General features: G+C 44.2%; 1 protein-coding gene across 1 annotated transcript in view; it reads right to left on the bottom strand.

Annotated features, from left to right (window-relative positions):
- STK26 (serine/threonine kinase 26) overlaps positions 1 to 14,341 on the bottom strand; it is a 40,298-nt gene extending 25,957 nt beyond the window's left edge. Inside the window, exons 1-2 of the mRNA XM_077307364.1 lie at positions 14,169 to 14,341; positions 13,458 to 13,606 (exon numbers count right to left, since the gene is read on the bottom strand). Coding sequence (XP_077163479.1) covers positions 13,458 to 13,499 — 42 coding nt within the window. The 5' untranslated portion in view covers positions 13,500 to 13,606; positions 14,169 to 14,341. The remainder of the gene's footprint in view (positions 1 to 13,457; positions 13,607 to 14,168) is intronic.
- Between the last annotated feature and the right edge of the window lie 9,432 nt (positions 14,342 to 23,773).

Here is a 23,773-nt window from a genome sequence, read left to right as displayed (position 1 = left end):
TCAATGGAATTTATATCTAAGTAAACCTGATTAGGATTATGGCATTAGTGATGTTCTTTCTGGTTAGCCCCTATGTGAAGCAGGACAGGGAACTACACAGACTCTTGGTCTGATCCAGGATAGTTGCGCTTCTATTCTTAACTTCTTATGTTTGAAGGCTAAACCGTTTTGTAGGAATGGTTTTAACTTATTTAAATTTTAATTAATACTTTTATATTTATTATTATGTTAATTTATCATTATGTTGACTTCTAGCAATGTACCTATTGTTGTAATCAATGTCAAGTTAATAGTATAAGTGCTGTTTTCACTTGTTCTGAGCCAATTAGGAAGGGCGGGCTATAAAATTAACGTTGTAGTTGTTGTTGTAATAATAAAAACACCCTGAACGTTTTGGAAGGGTGCTTTAAGAATTTAATCAATAAACCAGAGAGAAATTGAAACTAAGTAGCTCTGCTAGATTTAACTTTTGCCCTAGTCACAATGTTTAGGCTATAAATGCTGGTCTTTTTTCCTCCTTAAATAGTTCTGTTACTTTTGTAGCACTTTAAACATTAACCTCCTTGATTGAGTTTTACATATACCATGAGGAAAGCATTAACCATCAGTAGCAATGATTCTTTTTTCATGTCTTCCTCAGACTCTTGTGCCATTCACATTTTAAAAATACATTTATGTAAGCCTCAACAAGCTTCTAGATAGTCAAGGCAAAAACTGCACGTTTCATTTTAAGTTTCACATTGCCACTTGTTCTATTCTGCTTTAGGCTACTATGTGTATGTATATCACATTTCAGATGGACTCAGCTTTCAGTTTTCTGCCATAGAAAAATGTCTGCATTAATCTAATGATGCCCAGAACAAGATAGCCAGGCTAACCTGATCATCAGATATTGGAAGCTAAGCAGGGTCAGCCTAGATTTGCCCTTGGATGAGAGACCAACAAGGAAATACAGGGCAGCTCTACAGGAACAGCCAAAGGAAAACCAGCACTGTTTATCTCTTGCCTTAAAAACCCGATAGAGCGGTATCATAAGTTGACTGTGACTTGAAAGCACTGTCTACTGCTACCAATCTCATGAGTGATGTTTGAACTCTGAAAATGACATTCACAGTGTTCTTCATAGTCAAAATCCACCTTTAAATTCCTATTAGCCAAAGCAAGTTTTTCTACAATAAACTCCAGTCAGACCTGAACACCCAACACAAACTAAAAGAAAGCAGGGAATTCTATCCCACTTCATACAGAAAACAGAACTGCTGGGCAAGTTCCAAGCAAGGGCTTTGTGAAGGTATGCTTACAAAATAACTTGAAGGTGACAGGTACCACTAAGGATTAAAGGCTAGCTCCAACACTGTAGTCTGATCCAGGAAGTGAAGGAAAAGCACAAAGAATATGACGCAGCTATTTCTAGCCATACATACTCCCTTCTCAGGTATTTCTGCCCACATCCAATGCCTCCTCTTCCCACAAAGGTGTCAACGTAACTGGAACCTCCATATTTCCTCACTACTCAACAAGATTCCATTATCCAAATACTCTTGTGAAGTGATCCCGCAGAAGATTCTCTGAAGAAATCTGGCAGAATATTAGCCAATAACCATTCAAATGTGACTACTGTCTAACAAGTAGGCACTGACCTGGAGCCAGACATCTTGGAATGTGAAGTCAAATGGGCCTTAGGAGGTCTGAGCAACAATAAAGCTAGTGGAGGTGACAGCATTCCAGTTGAACTATTCAAAATCTTAAAAGACAATGCAGTAAAAGTGCTACACTCAATATGCCAGCAAATTTGGAAAACTCAACAGTGGTCACAGGATTGGAAAAGGTCAGCTTACATTCCAATCCCAAAGGAGGACAATGCCAAAGAACGTTCAAACTACCGCACCATTGCACTCATTTCTCATGCTAGCGAAGTTATTCTCAAAATCCTACAAGCTAGGATCTAGCAATATGTGGACTGAGAACTTCCAGAAGCACAGGCAGGATTTCCAGGGAGTTCCAGAAAAACATCTACTTCTGCTTCATTGACTATGCTAAAGCCTTTGATTGTGTGGAGCATAACAAATTGTGGTAAGTTCTTAAAGAGATGGGAATACCAGAGCATTTTATCTGTCTCTTGAGAAACCTATATTTAGGTCAAGAAGCAACAGTGAGAACTGGGCATGGAATCACTGATTGATTCAAAATTGAGAAAGGAGTTTGGCAAGGCTATATACTGTCTATTTAACTTGTATGCGGAGCACATCATGAGAAAGGCGGGGTTAGATGAGTCACAAATTGGATTAAGATTGCAGGGAGAAATATCAACAACCTCAGATATACAGATGATACCAGTGTAATGGGAGAAAGCGAAGAGGAACTAAAGAGCCTCTTGATACGGGTGAAGGTGAGTGCAAAAGCTGGATTGAAACTCAACATCAAGAAAACTAAGATCATGGCACCCGGGCCCTCTCAATTCCTGGCAAATAGATGGGGAAGAAATGGAGGTAGTGATAGATTTTATTTTCCTGGGCTCCAAGATCACTGAAGATAGGGACTGCAGCAAAGAAATTAAAAGACGCTTGCTCTTTGGGGAGGAAAGCTATGGCAAATCTAGACAGCATCCTAAAAAGCAGATACATCACCCTGCCAATGAAAGTGTCTAGTCAAGGCTATGGTCTTCCCAGTTGCAATGTATGGCTGTGAAAGTTGGACCATAAGGAAGACCGAGCATCAAAGAATTGAGGCTTTTGAACTCTGGTGCTGAAGTCCCTTGGATTGCAAGCCGAACAAACCGGTCAGTCCTAGAGGAGATCAGCCCTGACGGCTCTTTAGAAGGCCTGAAGATGAAACTCAAATACTTTGGCCACCACATGAGAAGGAAGGACTCCCTGGAGAAGAGCCTAATGCTGGGTGCGACTGAGGGCAAAAGAAGGGGACAGCAGAGAATGAGGTGGCTGGATGGAGTCACTGAAGCAGTCGGTGTGAGCTTAAATGGACTCCAGGGAATGGTAGAGGACAGGAATGCTTGGAGGATTATTGTCCATGGGGTCGTGATGGGTTGGACATGACTTTACAACTAACAACAAGTTAACGGAACTCCCTTATCTGAGGGAAGAACCGAAGCCAATGCCACTACCTGTCTGCACAGTGTAGTAGCCCTTAAACCCTGTTATCTGCCTTCTTGTAAAAACTCCAGGGTACCAATTACTGGAGACTCTGAATAGTTCATTTTTTTTCTCTGAGCCCAATGCACAAAGGCCTTCCAGAAACTGGAGTATATTCTGTTAGTGGATGACCTACGGGATGCCAAAATAATTTCTGAGACCTCTTCAGAATAACCTAGCTCCCTGAGTTGAGACCTTTCAACCTCCAGGCAGTCAAAGACTGCCACCCTGGATTGGGGTGAACTATGGGGCCCTGTTGCAAGAGCACTGGAAGTGTGAAGTGTGGAACTGTTGATAATTTGATTAGATTTGCAAACCAAGGTCACCTTGGCCAATTTGGGGCCACAAGAATGCCAAAGAATGACTTCGGCATCAGACAGCTCTATTCTCTGAAGAAGCTTTGCCAATACCGGTAGAGAGGGAAATGCATAGAGAAGCCCTTGGAGAGCATCAGAGCATCTGTGATTTTTGCCTTGGGATGAAATGTGGTGTCTGGGCATTCTGATTGGTTGTGAAGAGGTCCATTATTGGCATGCCAAACCATCTGGTGATCATTAGAAACACGTTTTCATTCACTTAGCCTCGACAATTGTCTGCTTAGGAAATCCGCCTGTGTGTTCTTTATGTGTTCTGCTCTTAGAGACTTTATATATATTTCCGCCCACTGAAAAATGTTGTTCGACTCTATCTGGAGTCTGGCCAACCTGGAACCCCTTTGGTGATTGAGGTATGCCTTGGTGGCAATGTTGTATGATCTGATTAAGACATAATGGTTCCAAATCTCTGGGAGAAAATGAAAGCCAATCGAACAGGTCGCAGCTCTAAGAAATTTATGGGACGCTTGGACTCCTCCGTTGACGATATCCCTTGGATGGAAAGGGATTCCAGAATTGCCCCCCATCCTAACAGGCTGGCGTCCGTGAAAACTTGTTTTTCTTCAGAAATGAAAAAAGGTTTTGCCTTGACACAAATTTTTGGAAACAATCCAACAATGCAGGGAATGCTTGGTGTCCACGGGGAATTTGATTGGCATGTTTAATTTCTTTGAAATCATGAACTGGTTGGGGTGCAGAAGATGCTGCAGTGACCTGGCATGAAATCTCCCCCATTGTATGGTTTCTTTGTTGAAGATTAGCAAGCCCATAAGACTTGCCAACTGCAGAAGGTTGTAATGTCTTGCTCTGATAACTGAAAGAGCCAAATCCTTTGTCTTTTCCACTTTTTGGCATGTCATGAACAGTTAGTTTTGCTGGGTGTTCAAAATTATTCCTAGATACTCTAACTTTTGACTTGGAGTTAATGAGCTCTTGGCAAAATTTACCAAGAACCCAAAGTGCTGGAGACGTTTGATGGAACTTTCTGTGTGTTGTACCGCTAATTCTCTGGAATGTGCCCTCAATAAGAGGTCGTCTAAAGAAGGCTGTATCACAATTCCTTTCAGTCTCAATTGTGAAAGAGCACTGACTAAGATTTTTGTAAATACCCCCTGTAATGTGGATAGGCCAAAGGGTAGAGCCTTGTACTGGAAGGGGGCTCCCTGAACACAGTACTGAAGGAATCGCCTATGGGGGGGAATGTGGAGATAAGCCTCCTGAAGGTCCAGGGACATTAGGTTGCAGAGACTCCACTAAAGGTCTCCATCCTGAAATGACGAAGGTGGTAATGGTTTAGGAATTTTAAGTCTAAAATGGCTCTCCAATCCCTGATGCGTTTTGGGATGGTAAAAAAGATGGAATTCCCTTACCCTGGTCTTAGAAGGGAACTGTCTCTATAGCCTCTATGGCCAATAGATGATCTATGGGAGCCTGAGTTCTTAACCTTTTCTCTGCAAGTGTATTTTTATATGGGTCAATTGACCGAATAAACATACTGAACTGAACCTCTTTCAATTTGGGGGGAGAAAGAAATCGATTTGGTGGTTCTTTTTTTGAATTTTAATTTGTAACTGTCTAAGACAATGTCTCTTGCCCAGGCATCTATATGGGCAAGGTTCCAATTTGCTGCAAACCTTTGAAGCCTGCCCCTACTGGAACTTTTGTGGCATCACACCTTGGGAGACTTGGAATCAGTCGACCCTCTCAGGTTTGTTTGAGTAGCGACCACCTCTGTTTCCATAGCCTCCTCTGTGCCCTGAGTAACGAAAACTAGAATTATTGTTGATATTGTACCATGATCCCATTTTGTGATTGGATTTAAATCTAGGTAAGGCGTGTTGAGACCTAAAGGAAGACCTTTCTCTTCGCACCTGTTTCGGCATGGCCTTTTTCTTGTCCCTACTCTCAATTAGGATGTTCTGCAAAAAGCTTATCCCCAACAAAAGGGTAGGCTGTGACGATGGCCTTAGACTGATAGTCAGTCAGCCATGCTTAAAGCCAAAGAAGACGGCACACAACCACATTACAGGCCAACACCCTGGATGTAAAAACAAGTGCATCTAAAGTAGCATCAGCTGAAAAAGAAAAGGCCTTTAATACACGAGTGACACCTTCAATCACCCTTTTATCTTTTTCAGGTACCATTTCTAGAAGCTTCCTACACCAAGCTATCCAGGCTCTGTTCATGATAGATGCAGCTGAAGAGGCCTTAATTGCCATAGCAACTGTCTCATGCATGCGGTGTAGGGCCCTCCCAGCCTTCTTGTCCATGGTCTCTGAGATAACCCTTGCCATCCTCCGAAACAAGGCCATTGGACTGCAATGAGATCATCAATCAAATGGGACCTGACAGAAAGACTCGCCATAAAAATAAAAAGGTAATGAATAAAGCTTTTTAAAATAAAAGATGGCATTTGCTTATTCACCAGCAGTCTTTCCCACTCTGCCCAAATTTTGGTTTCAAAAATCTCTGGCAAAGGAAAAACTTCCTGAGTTGGGCCAATTTTTGGAAAATATTCCCCTTTTCAGGATCAGCTTGGTCCTCTTCAGGAACAGAGTCATTTAGGGCCAAGGCACCTAAAGCCTAAAGATGTAAATCTTCCCCCTTAAAAAAATGTTCAGACTGAGCTGAAACATCTACTTCCTCCTCATCTGTTAAGATGGCAATGTCATCCTTAGACCTAAGTGACTCGATATAATCCTCATACGAGAAGTGAGATCTGTCCAAACTCAGTCTAGGTCTTTTTTGCACAGCCTTAGTGGGCCAATAGAGAGCCCCTTCTGCCTGGGATCTGGAATCAGTTTGAACCCTGAAATGGTAATCTTTTGAGCTTTCTTTATCATAGTGCTCTATTTCTTCCCTCATGGCCACTCTTAAGAGGTTAAAAAATACAGGGGGCAAGGAAATCACATTACCAGTCTCAGTCCCAATCTAGGAACTGCACCCTGGGGTAGGTTCAGCACTTATCTGGTGCACCACGGCAAGTGTGTGTTTATCAAGATGGCCAGCAACTGGCGCCTCTCTTTGTGCTGTGGAAGGAGCTTTGCCAGCCAGGAGGCTTTTTAGCGGGCACTGTGTCCACGCGCTCGTTGCCACTCACAGACCACTGTTGGCCGTGTTCGCAATTACCTTCAGCATGATGGGAACCAGAATGTTGTTGTCAGAGGAAAAGCCCTCTGAATGCTCTTTGTGTGTCGCTATCTCAAAATCAAAATGGCGGGTGTAACTAACAAAGCTTGGCAGCAGAAAAATACCCCCCGCTGTCTAAAAAGGGCGCTGACAAGAAAGAAAAACGGACAAGTCCCAAATAGGACCTATAACGCCCCAGGTTTAACAACAAATTCTTAACAATTAACTATACTATTTTTTTTACTGTTACAATTTAACTCTAAATGCTAACACTATTAATAAACTACTAAAAAACAGGCTTAAGTCAAGAATAAACATTAGCTGGAGAGGTTCGTCAGCCCTGTCACTCCCTGAGAGGCAGGAAGACAACTGGAGCAGGGTGTCTTCCACGGCACAGGGCAGGAAGTAAAACTAAGTCCTGCTTCCCTGTTAAAAGTGGCTGGAAAACACCCACCGAGATGTCCTTCAAGATCTCAAGGGAGAATACAGTGTTCTAAACCAGTGGTCCCCAACCCCCAGTCCGGGGACCAGTACCGGTCTGTGGATTAGTTGGTACCGGGCCGCGGCTTCTCCTCGTCATCCTCCCTGACTGCTGCCTCAGGGGCTGCCCTGCCACTCTGCCTTTGGCTCACCTTTGGTGCTCTCCAGCAGCCGCCATGGCTGGGCTCCCCTTCGGCATGGCACTGCGCAGCTGCTGCTGGCAGTGCCCTCCAGTGGGCGGCGGGAAGTCAGGAGCGCCGGTGGGAAAGCAAGTGGAGCAGGGGCTCTGGCGGCAGCGACGTCTCTCAGCAAAAGACTACCCCCCTCCCGGGCCTCAGTAAAATTGTCAAGCATTAACCGGTCCCCAGTGATAAAAAAGGTTGGGGACCACTGTTCTAAACAACTCAAAATTCTTCCTGGAATACAGGACAGACCAAGGATAACTGCAAAGAAAAATAAATGGAGAACTAGATTTTTGGATTTGGAAAGGAAAAATTACTTCAAGCAAGCTTATTATCTCAGGTTTGTAACAGCCTTTTGCCTACTCATTAGTAGAAAGTAATGGCTCCAGGCAAACAGGTAGACTTTATAAGCTGGACTGAGAATGGGTTCTTTGTTTCATTTTTCAGGTTACTGATGTAATAATAAAAGTTTATAATGGTTTGCATTCACAAACAGATTAATAACTGTTTTGTTTTGTTTACTGGTTAAAGTTGTCGTGCCAATTTATACAGACAAATTACTTTGAGTGACAGTAACAGAGGTACATCTCAGATGTAATGGCAAATAAGAGTTTACCGCTACATGAACAGCACCTGGGAGACTTCAGTTTCCATCTCCCTACCTCTTTTTTTAAAATTTAAGCATCAAATGCTTCCATTTTTGTCACGAACCAAATTTCTCTTACATTCAAACCACAAACTGTGATTTGCATTTTCCTGTTCAATGTGAAATTCCAAAGATCAAGCTGTTTTTGATGTACAGATTTGCAGGTAAGAGAGTACAAACATCAGTTTAGGTCAGAGGTTAGACATAATAGGACAGTATGATTTACTGTAAAAGTTTTGATTAGATTGTTTTTTGGGGAGAGCTTAAGGGTCCTCCTTGGTTCATTTATATAGCAACAAACCAAGAGAAGGGAAACATTTTTTCTGATTTCATTCATTCCTACCTTGGTGTTTAATTATATTTACATTGATTTTAGCGGCAATATTTGCATACAGTCCTGGAGGCCCAATTTTAGATCTAACCAAAGGATTAATTTTTAAAATAAAAAACCTGCAGCTAATGTGCATTCACAAAAATGATTTTGCAGGAGTTTGGGGACAGAGGGAGAAAGCAAGTAAAGAAAAATGTACAATTCAAGCAACAGAATAATCGTTTAAATTTTTAACTCTCCAAATTGGTTAAAATGGTTTGAAAAAAAACTGCAGGTATCCAGCTACTGATGTCTCAGAAAGTGACAGCTAGCTAGGTAGGACTTGGTGTAAACAATTTACTGACTCTCCATAGGAATCTAAAGTCTTTGATTAACTGCTCTTACATTAAATCCCATCTCTAAACCTACATCATTTTTCTCCCTCCTCCATAATCCTCCATAATCGTACATTTTCAAGGTAACAAAGAAGACAACTAAGTCATGTAAAAATTCAGATTCTTGCAGACAATATGAGCAAAAGAGCATTAGAAGCCAAGGTGATACATGAACAAGTCAAGCAAAAATAAGGAAATAAATACGCATATATAAAACATAAAAATGAATTAAGCTCCTTGAACTTTCACTGTGTCCTTGATTATGGAATTTTGCCATGCAGGTAATTTTTGTTGCTGCCCTGCTTGATGGATTCCTGAGTCCCCTCTAGGAAACTATATTCTGTTACTTGTATGCACCACGAGTTCCTGTGTTGTTTAAACCAGGCCTTTTATTCATAGCTACAATTTCTGTACTTTGGTGTGCAGAATACTAGAATTCAAGACAGCTTAAGCTCTGTACACAATACATGGACACTTATATACAACCCATTTTCCCTTGCTTGGGTGGCATATGTGGAAGTCTGAGCGTGTGCGGAAAGCAACCAATTCCAGAACCATGCAAAATGCAGTTGCCAAGACATTCATTAGTAGAGAAAAATCAACTGACAATTCTTATGTATTTATTAAGTTTTCTCTCCAATAGCTTACATCATTCTCCACGCTTTCATTTTATCCTCACAACAACCATGTGAGCAAAGTTAGGCTGCAAGTGTGTGACTATTTCAAGTTACTCAGCAAGCTTCCACAGTGGAGAAAGGATTCAAATCTGAGTCTTCCAAATCTTAGTCTGACACTCCAACCACCACTGATTTCAATAAATGGAAGCAGATTGTATCCCTTATACGAATCTGTCTTCACAACAATGGAAGCAGATTGTATCACAGCACAACCACCGCTTATACAAATATGTCTTCACAACAAGTCTAAGGATCTAGAAGTAATAACTGCAGCTAATAAGTTGTTTTCAGGACTGATCGGGATAGTGTTTAGCAAGTAAAATATATTGTGGATAAAAGAAAACAGTGAATAATTTATCCCATTCACATGGAAGGCAAGTCTCAAAAATGTTCTTTTATCCCTTTTCTCTTATTAAAAACAAGACACTGGTCAGAATACTGTATTTAGCTGTGAGAGATCCAGGTTTAGATTCCTGCTCGACATTGTGCATGGTGTATGGCTTTGGACAAGTCACTCAATCTAATAACATACTGTGTTTGCATGGATTAAAGCAGGGGTAGTCAACCTGTGGTCCTCTAGATCAGTGGTCCCCAACCTGCGGGCCGCGGCTCCCTCTCCCCGCCCCCCCCGCAGTAAAAAACTTCCCAGGCCGCAAGCTTGCGGCCCGGGGAAGCTTCTTACTGCAGGAGGGCGGGGAGAGGGAATCAGGGCCGGGCCGTGCGGTCGCGGCCTGCGGCCCAGAGGCGCGGCCCGATGAGCGGGCGCGGTCTGCGCGGGTGCGGCCTGATGCCCTGCCGGTCCCCAGCCTCAGAAAGGTTGGGGACCACTGCTCTAGATGTCTATGGACTACAATTTACTGGCAGGGGCTCATGGGAATTGTAGTCCATGAACATCTGGAGGACCACAGGTTGACTACCCCTGGAATAAAGAATTGACAAGGTGACGCTGGCAAGAATTACCCGAAGTGACAAACCAAGGTTTGTTGTCACAAGAAAAAGCCTCTGGAATCCTTGGGCTCATGCATTCCTTCTCACTCACACATGGCTGGAAAACATAAAACTTCACACCCAACCAAGTTGTGGTTTCTTCTGTCAAAATGAGAATTTCAAATTGGTTTAAGGGGAAAGCAGAAATGTTTGATTTCGTAACCGTACCGGGAGTGGGGATGGGGAGGGAGAGAAATACAACAATTCCACAGGTTGGTTATTATAAGAAAGGTTTGTTATTAGTGTGAATTTTGCCACAATACTGCAGGATAAGCCCTGAGATGGTAAAAAGCAAGGAAATTTGAAAAAAAGCAAATTATCTTAAATATACTTTAGAAGCTACTAAAAGGTACAATTATACTATTTACATTTGCAAATTCAAGTAACCTTTCTACAGCTCTGCTGTAGTTTCCAAACTTCCCGTGCAGTCCAGAATTACTTACTATGCATCCAACTAATATGAAACCCAATTCATAATCAAGGTGCTTCCTACATTTTACAGGATATACAGCCTTGGTACAAATAGAAACTGGTTTTCTTTTCTTTCTCATCATTGATAGTAGCTGTGAAACACTGGTAACACACAAAATTTACATAGAACAAGAACATTTCCGCTCCCCCAGTACAAATAATTATTTACGAATACACACAGAGCAAGCTGCATTTAAAAATCTGGCAAAATTACAGTGTTCGGTGGGTAGCCATGATTGACTCAAGCAGAACTCAAAAGTTTTCTTCAAGGTATAAGCTTTTGTGTGCAAACACCCTTCTTCAGATTCTTGCATATAGGTAGAGGGTGAGCAGTAAATTAGCATAAAGCATAATGAAGATATTTAGCAGATTCCTGTTACTCCCGTTTGGCCCTTGAATCTGTTAAACATCTTCATTATGCTGTACGCTAAATTACTGCTCATCCTCTACCTCAGGGGTAGTCAAACTGCGGCCCTCCAGATGTCCATGGACTACAATTCCCAGGAGCCCCTGCCAGCGAATGCTGGCAGGGGCTTCTGGGAATTGTAGTCCATGGACATCTGGAGGACCGCAGTTTGACTACCCCTGCTCTACCTATATGTATGGACTAGTAATTTCCATTTCACTGAATCGGAAGAAATGTGCCTGCACAAAAAAGCTTATACCACCTTGAATGAAACTTTGTTGGTCTTAAAGGTGTCACTGGACACAAACTTTGTTCTAAGGTTATTTATTTATTTATTTATTTAGATTTATATACCGCCCTCCCCGAAGGCTCAGAGTGGTATTAAATTTTCAAAATAATTATATACACCAGGGATTCCCAACTAGGGGCCTGTGGGAGCTCCAAAGGGGCTCTGCAGCCTTTCTCCTCCTGCCTTAATATACTCAGCTACCAGCTAGGGAACCACCTGCTTCCATTGCTGACCCTCGCAAGCATGAGTGCTCTTGTGGTTTCTGCGCTTGGGAGGGGGCAGAGCCTGCACGCTTACTCCCGGCTTGAACCACCACCTGTCTCTTCCACCCCATGAGCCTGTCTGTTATTGCAGGTGATGGTGTCACTTCCTGTGACATGTCACTTCTGGGGTTGTGGGGGTGCAGCAGGGAGATGTGGCCAGTTGACATAACTTCTGGAGCTCCTTGAAAGTTTATTTCAGGGACTCCTCCACAGTCAAAAGGTTGCAGGTGATGATGTCACTTCCTGTGACATGTCACTTCTGGGGTTGTGGGGGTGCAGCAGGGAGACGTGGCCAGCTGACATAACTTCTGGGGCTCCTTGAAGCCTTGAAAGTTTATTTCGGGGGCTCCTCCACAGTCAAAAGATCTACAATGAAGTTTTGAAAACTATACTTTGTGGCAAATCTGGCAACTCTGAACATCAGAAACCATTTGTTTTGAGAAAATACCAAATATAAGAACACACAGTGCTATAAGCTCTTCCAAAGAGCTTGTGTGCATACTTTCAGATTAATTTTTGTTGACCAGCTCTTTGGTGCATGTGACAGAATTAGAGAAGAAGTAAAGTAATTGGAGGGTGACATATTGGATTCAGAAGATAAAACCAAATGGCATCAGAAGCTTTTGATCCATTACTAGAGCTAGATGTAAACTGATCAAAGAAAGAAAAATCTCAGTAGCAAAGTCTGCATTACTGATAGGGAACCTCCGTATTCTCTTTTTGTTAAAAGAACTTAATGTCATTATATATACATATGTCAGAAAACCCCTGGAAAAATCAAGGCCCCCTATCAGTTCCAGGCACTAGCTGTGAATTAAATCTATAGCACCCAAAGTGACAAGCATTTCCCTTCTTTAAATTCATTCTACATGGTTTCTCTAGCTACATGTTTTGAAACACTGAAGTGTTCTAAGCACAGATTTCTGCAGCACTATGTTACCTCCTCAAAACTCCCAATCCTTCTTTCATTTGGGACTCCCATCTAACAATGAAAATTGGAGTCTGTGTTTAATATCAAAGCAACAGCATCCACTGTATTCATAACAAAGTTGTTTCCATGCTGGAGCAAACTGATCACACACATACACACTACATCACAGAAAAAAATGCAGTATCTTGCAATACTAGTGTTCATAACAAAATACACCGCCTCCTTTAAAAGACAAACTCTAGATTACTTGAACTTGAATCATAGAACAAAAATGGGACTAACATCTGCAAAACAGGATGCTAGAAATGACATTAAGACTTGTCTGTTATCATCTTTTAAAAATTGGATAAATTAAGACTTCAAAGAGTCAAGCACTTCTCTTGGGTGGGCTGCAGAATATCAGCAGCTTCACATTTATACCCCACATCAGGGGTAGTCAAACTGTGGCCCTCCAGATATCCATGGACGGCAATTCCAATGAGCATCTGGAAGGCCACAGTTTGACTACCCCTGCCCCACATCCTCATTTCAACCATGACCTGTGCCCTCTAGCCACCTCTAGCACCAATTAAAAGTGGTGGAACAATATTTCTCATGTATGTAAAATCTCAACCTTTTGTCCAAAGTTACATTTCAAAAATACCTTTAAAGCAGGTCTGCACTTTTGCTATTTAAAGAAGGACCCCAAGTTCTAACAATGATAGCAAGCTATAACCCCCTGTATGCCACCAAGTGTGCTTTCCCACCAAAGCCCACAGACCTCTCACCTGCATGCCAGGCACCTGCACTGCTACGGGAGAATGGGCCATGGTGGCCTCAATCCCGCCCCCTCACTCTTTGTGTACGCTATTTCTTCTTCCTCCTCCTCCTGCTGCTGCTTTAGGTAAAAGGACACTGGGCGGGCTTTCAGGGAGACCTGCAAGAGCGGGGAAGGGGTGGAGAAGAAAAAGAAATGCTGCATCAAATACTTTTAAACGGGGGGGGGGGGGGGGGAGGGAGGTGAAATCGGGCAGTCCCCATTCTTCCACACATCCGGATCCTGTCCTTTACCTCACCCTCTAGTTACTAGGTTTCCTTTCTTCGCCCCAACACCGATTTTAGCTTCGGTCCACCTGCACCATTCTCCCACCTGCCCATCTAGGTCAGCCCCTATCCGGCCCTAACTCCAGCACTAGTGCTTTGGGCCGCTTTAGCCTTCCACCTCGGGCACAAGCCAGGCCCCCACCCCCCACCCCACCCCCCAATCCCACTACCTCCCCCGAGTCTGGCCTAGAGAGCCCCTCTTAGCGCCCACACCTTCTCCCTTCCCCCACACTTTAGTGCCCATATCTCCTCCCTTCCCCCACGCCACTACCCCCCCTTTCCCACACACACACACACACACACACACACACACACACACAACTCCCGCCTCCCCACCGCGTCTTTTTCGGAGGAAGTGCAGTAGAAGCTCGTAGCGACGCAGCCTTCCCGCTTACCTCGCCCTCCTTCCCCGGCAGTGGCCCGGGAACGTCTCTTCCTCGCCCTCCTTCTCCGCCGGCCGCGGACGAGCTAGCGGCGCCCAGGCATTGGCGGTTGTGTCGCGGCGGCTGCTGCGAGCGAGATCGGCCCGGCCTGCCCGGCGTCGACTCCTCCTCCTCCTCTGCCGCAGCCCATGACCCGCTTCCTCCCCGGCAGGCCCGGCGAGGAAGCGGCGTGAGAAAGAGAGGCCCGGCGGCGGCGGCGGCGCGCAGAAGGGGACGGAGCGGCGGCAGCAGCAGCAGCGGCGGCGGCGAAGGCCCGGCCAAGAGAGCGGCGGGCGGCCGGGCGGGCTGGCTGTGCGCGGGGTCGCCTCGGCCTCGGCGGGAGCGACCGGGTGGAGCAATAAGGGGGTGGGTTAGGGCCACTCACTGCTCGGCCGCCTTCTCGCTCCTTCCCGGCCGTCGTCGGCACCTCGACCTCTTCCTCGGGCCTGAGGAATTGGCGAGCATTCCCGGCCTCCGCCTCAGCAGCGTCACCCTCCTCTGCCCGCCTCCGGGGAGGGGAAAGAGGGAAAATAAGGGGCAGAGGCTAGAGGGGCGGGGAAGGAGCCGGAGGGGAATTGGGGCCTGAAGAGGGAGGCCAACGGCCTGCGCCCGGCGGCCTACGGGAAGAACGGGAGGAGACTAAAGGCAAGGTAGACGAAGAGAGGGAAGCTTAGGCCGAGTCCGAGTCGTCTGTGGAGTGCTCGAGGCCGCTGTTGCTGGCGGCGGCTTGGACTAGGGCCTAGTCTGCACACACAGGATAATGCAGTTTCAGTGTGCTTTGGCAGCTGGATTTTCTCGTGCGGAACATGAAAATCTACTTCAAAGGTGCATTGAAAGTGCATTATCTATTGCAGGGGTAGTCAAACTGCGGCCCTCCAGATGTCCATGGAGGGCTGGCAGGGGCTCCTGGGAATTGTAGTCCATGGACATCTGGAGGGCCGCAGTTTGACTACCCCTGATCTATTGTGTGCAGACTAGGCCTTGGTGTGCTCTTGGCATAGGGCGGGAGGAGGGTTTTGAGGGAAGCGGAGTTTCGAGTAGAAGCAGACTGAGGGTCAGCCGACTGTTGTAAGGTGGAACTAGTATCTGAGTGGGGAGAAATACCCTGAGTAAAGCAAGGAGCTAGAAAGGCTTGGGTACTTAATGAGATATTTGAGGTCTGAACTGGGGATTGAGAGGAAGAGTCTGGTCCAAGAGAAGCGAGAAGGTGGTGCTGAGTCCTAGGAACAGGAATGGCCAGCTGAGAAAGCATGCAAGCTAGAAGCAGCGTGCTGCAAGTTGGGGGAAAGGGGGATCCTACCTGTGCTGAAAAAATGATGATATTACTTTTAATTTTAGTTTATATTTAAAATATTTGCATGCTCATTTTTTCGCCTGATCGTCTTAGGCCCAAATGGTGTGGAGACAATGCTAATTTATTTATAGCCACTTTTCTCACTAAGAATTAATGCAGATTGCACCATTAAAATATACAAAAATTATAATATATATATATACGACAAAATATAATAAGCTATGTCTCAACTTGGAGAACAGGACAATAGAACAGTACATCAAACGATACAATGAAAATTGCCTAACATTTTCACTGCCACTAAAACTACAACTTTATTTGCAATATTTATTTATTTACTAGCCTAAATGCAGCGGGCGCTTGCGGGGTAGCATTTGTTGGAGGGGAGGCAGAGGAAGGCGAAGTGGGCAGCTGTCTCCCGGGTGCTCCTGAACTGTACATGAGTGAAGCATGATGGGGATGGCATTGCAGGGTGGGCGGGCAGTCCTTGGGAGGACTGGCAGCGGCAGAAGAAATGCGGGCCAATAGGCAGGGAGGCGGTCTCTTAGATACACTGGGCCCAGACTGCGTATGGCCTTGAAGGTGATTACCAAAACCTTAAGCGTAATCTGGAATTCAACTGGGAGCCAGCCGAGTTGTTGAAGTGCCAGCTGGATGTGGGATCTCCATGGTGTCTGAGTGAGAATCCTGGCTGTGACGTTCTGTACCAGTTGTAGTTTCCAGATCAAGGATAAGGGTAGACCTGCGTAGAGTGAGTTGCAGAAGTCAAGTCTAGAGGTGACCATTGCATATCACTGTGGCTCTGGGTCCAGGTAGGGCGCTAGCAGCTTGGCTTGGCAGAGGTGGTAAAATGCCAGCCATGCTACCTTTGTGACTTGGGCTTCCATTGTAAGGGAAGCATCCAGAATTATGCCCAGGTTCCTGGCGAAGTGAGTCGCTAGGAGCTGCACATCGTCCAGGATGGGCAAATGTACTTCCTCACTTGGTCCCTTCCTACTCAGCCACAGGACCTCCATCTTTGCAGGGTTGAGCTTCAGTCGACTCTGCATGATCCATTTTGTCACTGCTTCCAGTCCTCTGGCTAAGGATTCTGGGGGAGAGTCAGGCCGGTCATCCATCAGGAGGAAGAGCTGGGTGTCATCCGCATATTGGTGGCAACCCAGCCCAAATCTCCTTACCAGCTGAGCCTTTTTGAAAAGTCTTTACTCCCAAGTGAAGTAATGGGAGGATACCTAGTTTGTAAAGGAGTTTGATGGAATATTTAGCACATACAGTCATTTTGCATATGTGTAGGATCATGAAACATCTTCTGGTATTTGTGTAATACAGACTTTTTACAACATGGGAGTGGTTTCTGTACAAGGAATTGGTAAAATGGGGATTTAAAAATAAACTGAAAATAAAGATTTTAAACAGCAAATACTTTAAGGTGTGCTTTTCTCAGGCCAGCTGTTTCTTTAGTATATAACAATGTAAGTCCTAAGTTTCCAATGTCCTCATGTCCCACAAACTTCCATTCTTTTGCAAATAAAATCATTAATTGCTGGTACGTCTTGCGATTTGGTCATACAGGTTTACTCAAATGTAAATTCCTTTTATTTAAATAAAACTGAATCCAGACTTTAGTCTAATTCATTAATTCAGACTTCAGTCTAAGGCTCAGACCTCAAAAGTGGTTATGAGGAATCTGATGTAAATGAGGCTCATAATTTTTCACAGCTCAAAAGCTAGTATATTCTTTCATCAGTGTAATTTAAGCAAACAATGCATGCATTATATCTGTGTATCTTTTAAGATGAAAACTTCAGCAAATGTGAATAATGCCAGATATCTGAAATTCCTTGTGACTTAAAAAACATTTTGAAATTATTCTTGTTAGTGCCAGTACCTGGATTTTTCTGTTTTTTGAGAAGTGTTAAAATCTTTGCTTACCCTACTTCTCACTTCCTGTCTTTTAAAAACAAAGTACCTTCTGAAAGTCTGAAGTGAGGACTTTATAACATTCCTCTGTTAGCTGGCAGTCTTTCTCCCCAATCTTATTCCAGTCTCCCAGGTTGAACATTTTGTGATACTTTTGAGAACTTGTTCTATGTTCCAATATTTACACATTTTAAGTGAAATAATGAAGTCATTGAAAGTGGGATATTTTTAAAATGGAACCCAACCTTAATTGCAGTTTATACCCTTTCAAGAAATTCAACAGTACTCATTCATTGAATTTCTGAATCTTCATTGAGCTAATAAACAGGCCTGCATGACTTCTGATCTAACTTCATATTTCAGTGGTCTGATATTTCTGAATAATCCTTAATGTTTGGAAAAGCAGCAAAAGCTTCCTGTGCTTTTTGACTTCTTTAGGACCACAGGCTAAACATAGCTTGAATAACAGTCTTTTTGGTTCAGCCAAATATGACTAAAAATTCCATTAGTTCTCATTTTGAATCCTGTGTTACATTGCTGTCGACATAGCAGTTAGTTGTGTTTGGAACTAGTCTCAGAACCCAGAAAAATAGGTCTATCAATGGTTGTTCCTCAGGACTGGAAACTCAGAGGTGATAGAAGAAGAGTTGTTTTTTATCCCCTGGTTTTCACTACCTGAAGAAGGCTCAAAGCAGGCCACCTGAGTGGCCACCAGCTAAATCAGGCTGTGTCTCCCATTCCCAACCATCACATCCAACAACTTCACTCACTTTGTCTCAGACTGCTGACGGAGTTAGTGGGTGCCTGGTAAGTGAGCTGCCAGAGTTGCATGGGGGCCCTTTGGGTTGATCTATTCTCTTCTCTCACAGTTCTCCCACCTCAGTTCTACAAGTACAAACCGGGTCTGAGGGGCTATTAAGGATCTAAAGCTGTTCTGACAATATTCCCTGCACTTTTCCCGTTAAAATATGGACTTTTCATAATCCCCACCCTCTGTACTTCTGGCCCTTCACATCCCCTTGAACTTGCTGGGGTCTAATTTCTTCATGTCTCCTACACAGAAGGTCTGCCCAGCAAGGAGCCGCCCAAAGAATTGGTCTCTCTAGAATAAAAATGGTCCGTCCTCAGCATGCCCCTAAGAAGCTTGAAGGGGCCTTTAAAACCCTGGAAGCTGATCTCAGGGAGGCTCTCTGCAACAGACGCAACCTGAGCCAGTGAGAATGTGGGGAAAGGAGCCAGCCAATCAGAGGGAGAGACCTCTAAGGTCCAGCCTCTGTGTGCTATGGAAATTCTGAGAGGAAATCCGTTCAGTTGAAGATTCCTTGTCAAAGATTTTAATGTTGGGCCTATTTTGGCAGGCAGAACAGCTGGGGGAGGGAGAAGAGCAAGGGTTTGTCTTGTATTGGTCAGATTCGTCTATGCGAGTCCAGGGAGATCTGCTTGAATAAACAACCATCTTGCAATACAGTGGTGATTTATTTACAAGTCTGAAATCCTGACAGCGGGGTAACAGTTAAAGAACAGCGGTCTCTAACCTGGAGAGTCGGGTTTGATTCCCCACAGGCAGCCTGCCATTCCCAGTTCTCTCAGAGCTCTATCAGCGCCACCTCCCTCACAGGGTGTCTGTTATGGGGGGAGGAAAGGAAGGAGATTGTAAACTGCTTTGAGACACCTGAGGCCTGCTGGGTGACTGTGGCCCATTCCCAGTTTTGTCGGGCCTCTCACAGCCCCACCTCTCTCACAGGGTGTCTTTTGTGGGGAGAGGAAGGGGAAAGGTGTTTGTAAACTGCTTTGAGACTCCTTTGGGTAGTAAACAGCAATGGTGAAAGAAGCATGTGAGCACATAACATCTTATCAACAGTAAAAAAAAATGGAGACAGAAGGAACAGGGCAGACACCTGTGTACTGTGACTACTCCATGTGGATTAGGGCAGAGGGATGTTTTGGTATCTGTGGCCTAATTCACACAAGAAGGGAAATGAGGTTGAAAGCAGAACTGGGAGGAATTGGCTGCCATGTCATCTCCCCCTAAGAAGAGTCTCCAGCCTGATTTTCTCTTCACATAAGAAATGGCTCTGGAAAGCTCATCTGTAACCACTATGCCACAATTCCCGAAAGGTCAGTCCTCTTCCACACTCAACGAACATTCCAAACCATAGGTTCTTGACACCCATCTCTCCACACCCATGCCCTCATTTGCCACCCCCCCAACACACATATTCAACCCCATGCCCTTACAGACTGAACAACCCCTCCCCTTACTCTTCCCAGTGCCAAGCTCTAGCACCTGTTGTATTCCTCCACCTGTCCAATATCACCCTTCCTCTGGATCAACCTGCAGCCCCTCGCCCACTTTCCACCCTCCTTTTCAAGCCTGCACTATCCACAATCACTGTTCCCGCCCTCACCCCCACTTTCTTTATGACAGGGAGTTGATTTACTGCTTCCCTTCCCTCACCATTGGGGCTTGATAGCAATCAAGTGACTTCCGGAAATCACAACGCTACACACTGGTGGGAATGTGGGGGGTGGGGGAAAGAAGGATAGGAGCGGGTAGGCGGCCAGCTGCTGAGACCTGAAGGGGGATGTGGCCAGAGGTGGGAATAAGTCGGAGTTTCTTCTCCACCCCCCCCCACCCCGCCTGGGACCCGTGGCTGGCTCTGGCTATGGTCAGGGAGCCGTGAAGGCAGCAAGGCCAGGTGAGGGTACATAGCAGGTAGCCGCAGGCCCACCTTACAGGCCGTTGATGTTTGGGGTGGTGGCGGCTGGGCCCTAGGACAGCCGCAGAGACAGCAGACAGTCCCTTGACCCCCCCCCCCAAACATGCCAGGCAGTGGTTCATGGAGCAGCATGCCACAATGGCTGTTCCTTGGGGGTGTGTTCACCAGGCACCTGCCAGCTCCGTCAGAGGTCTAAGGCAAAGTTGTGCGCCCCTTACTCTCCAAAAACTCTCTGCTGCAACTGTCTCCAGAAATTCCCCCTTACCCCACACTCCAGCCTTGCCCTGCAATACCCCTCCAACAGCCTTCCCCAACATCTCTCGGCCCCCCCATCAAAAGTGCCTGCATACCTCCCACATCCTTTAGCCCACCCCTTGACGTACAATCTACTAAGCCTCCTGATTGCCTGTCTGTGCCACAAAGTTCCCCAATCACATACCCTCATGCCAGCCACGCTACCACAATCCACACAACACACCCATGCAGCCACATCTCCTTCCCGAATCAACAACAACTGACTTGCTTTTACCACCCCCACACTCCCAACACCCGTTGTATTCCTGGATACAACGGGCTTTGTCCCTAGTAAGCTCTGTTGTTTTCCGCCCTGCTTATGGGCATCCTCAAGGAATCTGGCGGCCACTGCTGGAAAAAGGATGCAGAACTTTATGGTTCCTACAAGCTATTGCATTCTTTGATAGTATCCAGTCCCCAAACAGATCAGTAGACATTTTTCTAAAGCTTAGTAGCAGGAAAAAGATACTTGTTCCATGACCAACATGTTGTGTAGAAGAAAAAGAAGAGGAAGACTACAGGGCTACTATACAGGGGGATTGGGGGAAGAATGCTTCTGCTCTAACACCTCAAACATTTAATTTACTCTAGTTGTTCAAGATACCACACTTCAGGTATTGTATTGCAGTTTACTATTGCATCTTCTGTCCTGTCCCTTCTCTCTGCCCAAGGCCGCATTAAATTGACCTGGTGTTCAAACCAAGGATTATGATATAAGTGTACATACCAAGTTTTATTGTGATAGCTGTCTTCCATGTACCACTTTGCAGCATGTTTCACATCTTTCTGAGCTCCCTGAAAACAAGGTGTGGAGTTCAAGCTGTGATTAAATCCCAAGTGAAAAATGATCTGCATGGGAACTTTAATTGTATTCAGCCCCTGAACTATCAAACTCTAGAATAACAGATTGTATACACAGCTCTGAAATTTGCATCTGTCAAGAATAATTTAGCTCTAAGTCATCATGGGAAGGTGGACTGAGGTCCTTTTAGATCTGCCTGGTTTGCTGCAGATCTACAAATTACGTCTGAGTACTAGTGATAAAGAGGGTGGATACAGCAACACCACGATGATTCATTACAGTGACTAAGAAGCAAGAATACCTGGCTAGAAAGTTGAAGATTTTTATTTCCTTTCAAAGATACTGTAAAATAATTATGTATTTTTGTCTTCTCTAAACGATCCAGCCTTCAACAGATTGAATTGTAGGTCAAAATGCAAATAATATCGACGCTTAAAGGTTGATTCTGACTCTTATTCAAAGCTTTGGTTGAATGAGACTGCTTTATGTAAGGGTGGTTTAGACAATTAGATGTTCACACACAAACAGAATGAATTGATAACAATTTAATTGATGGTAGTTGGCTTGAAAGAATTGTTCACAAATATGTAACCTAATTTTCTTGTTTTGGATACTGAAAAATCATAACATTCTGTGCCTCACTTATACTTTTTAAACATGTCAAGAGGTCTATGATGTAGTGGATTCAAAGAGCAAAGGGGATTCAAAAAGTTTAGGCAATATTTCTACTGGACTACTTATGTCTGGAAATGGTAGCAAGTTTTAGTGTTATAAATAATCCTTCAGGCACAAAAGCTCAGAGTATTTCTATGCAACTTAGATATTATTAACTTTATTAATATGTCTGGCCCAGTAAAAATAGAGTCATAACCTAAATTATATGACTCTTTGTATTGCTCTTGTATGCCACTACTACAATTATGCTGAAAATATATACTATTTGTATGAAGTACAAAAGATAATGACTATGTTTTAGGTCAAATTCATATAAACTACTTAAAGTGTTTTTCAGCATAACCCCCACTATTGATGTGCATGTGTGAAAATAGAAAGGCAGCTCTAAATGGGTTTTATTTGAGGTTTGTTACTTGATCAACTGCTGTGTGGGAAGACTGATTTACAATCACACGAACTTTTCTGCACTATTCAAATGTTGCTTGGGTTTAACTTTTCAATGCCCATTTAAAAACAAAATGTAAAAATAATTCTGATATTCTAAACTTTTGAAATAATATTCATTATTTATTTATGTTTATATTTATAGCCCACCCTTCTTGAGCCAGTCATCTCAGGGCAGCTGACAACAGTATATAGCATTGTTACACAAGCTCTGTAAGGTAGGCCAGTACTATCCTTTTTATTTGTCTGATTGATTGATTGGATTTCTGAGCCGCCACTCTCCATCGTGGTCTCAGGGCGGCTTACAAGTATAATAAAATCCCCATACAATAAATAAGTAAAATACATAAAAATTAATCTCTATAAAATATACTGATCACACGCTCTGTTCCATTATCATTCTCCCACAGGCTTGAATCACAGTAGTTAGTAGACCCATGTTGGTCCGGGTTTAATATGGGGGAGAGTAGTTTGGTTGAAGGCCCTGGCTAGGGACCGTGTGTGTGTGTGTGTGTGTGTGTCTGTGAGGGGTGCTGTTGAGATGGTAACAGTGTGGCCTTGGCCTCAACCAAACGCCTGGTGGAAGAGCAGTGTTTTATAGGCCCTTCAAAACTTCAGGAGGTCCATGAGGACCCTGATCTCTGCCAGCAACTCATTGCACTGGGTGGTAGAATGTAGATGGTGGCTGAGATTAAGGCCACTTAGTCAGATTTTGGATCAGAACTCAGGTGACCATATTATATTCCCAATGCAGCAGTGCACCATCCTATTATGAAGAAAACAATGCCACACTGGGCAATAGAAATAAAGAACAAGCTGCAAGGTTTACTGCAGAAAATGGTTGGGAGACGTCTAGAACAGCATTGGCAGAGAACTCTTGACTGAATCTGACAGTTAATTCTGCCATTGTGAAAAGTGGTGGTTATGGCAGCAAAGAAAGGTTGCTTCTCTACTATTATAGCATCAGCTAGTTCCCATTCATCACACTTGCTCTGAGCTTTTAATATCCCAAAGAAGACTATTAGCGGTGATACTTTTGTCAGGTTTTTTGTTGATAAGATATCGAGAATACACTCTGATCTGGATGTAAATCAGGCCTAATACAGTGCCTGGACTATTCATGGATCAACTTGGCCCAGTTTCTTGGCAGGTTCCACAGGGTGCAGTGCTGTCCCCCATGCTTTTAAATCTCTGTGTAAAACCCTTAGGACCAATCATTCATCATTTTGGGGTTGGCTGTTATTAATATTCTGACGGCACCCAACTGTAAAAATCCTTATCCAAATCTGGTAGAGGTCCTGAATTACTGCCTGGCTAATGTGATTAACTGATAAATGTGAACAAACTGAATGGGGATAATCTTGTTTGGGGAGGTGGAGGCCATGGAAGACATGACCTCTTATATTTGCTAGACTGCCTCTCTACTTAT

Source organism: Paroedura picta, chromosome 13 (assembly GCF_049243985.1).
Source record: "Paroedura picta isolate Pp20150507F chromosome 13, Ppicta_v3.0, whole genome shotgun sequence".
Classification (NCBI taxonomy): Eukaryota; Metazoa; Chordata; class Lepidosauria; order Squamata; family Gekkonidae; genus Paroedura; species Paroedura picta.
The sequence above is the reverse complement of the archived record's forward strand: the minus strand, read 5'-3'. Positions and strand labels throughout refer to the sequence as shown.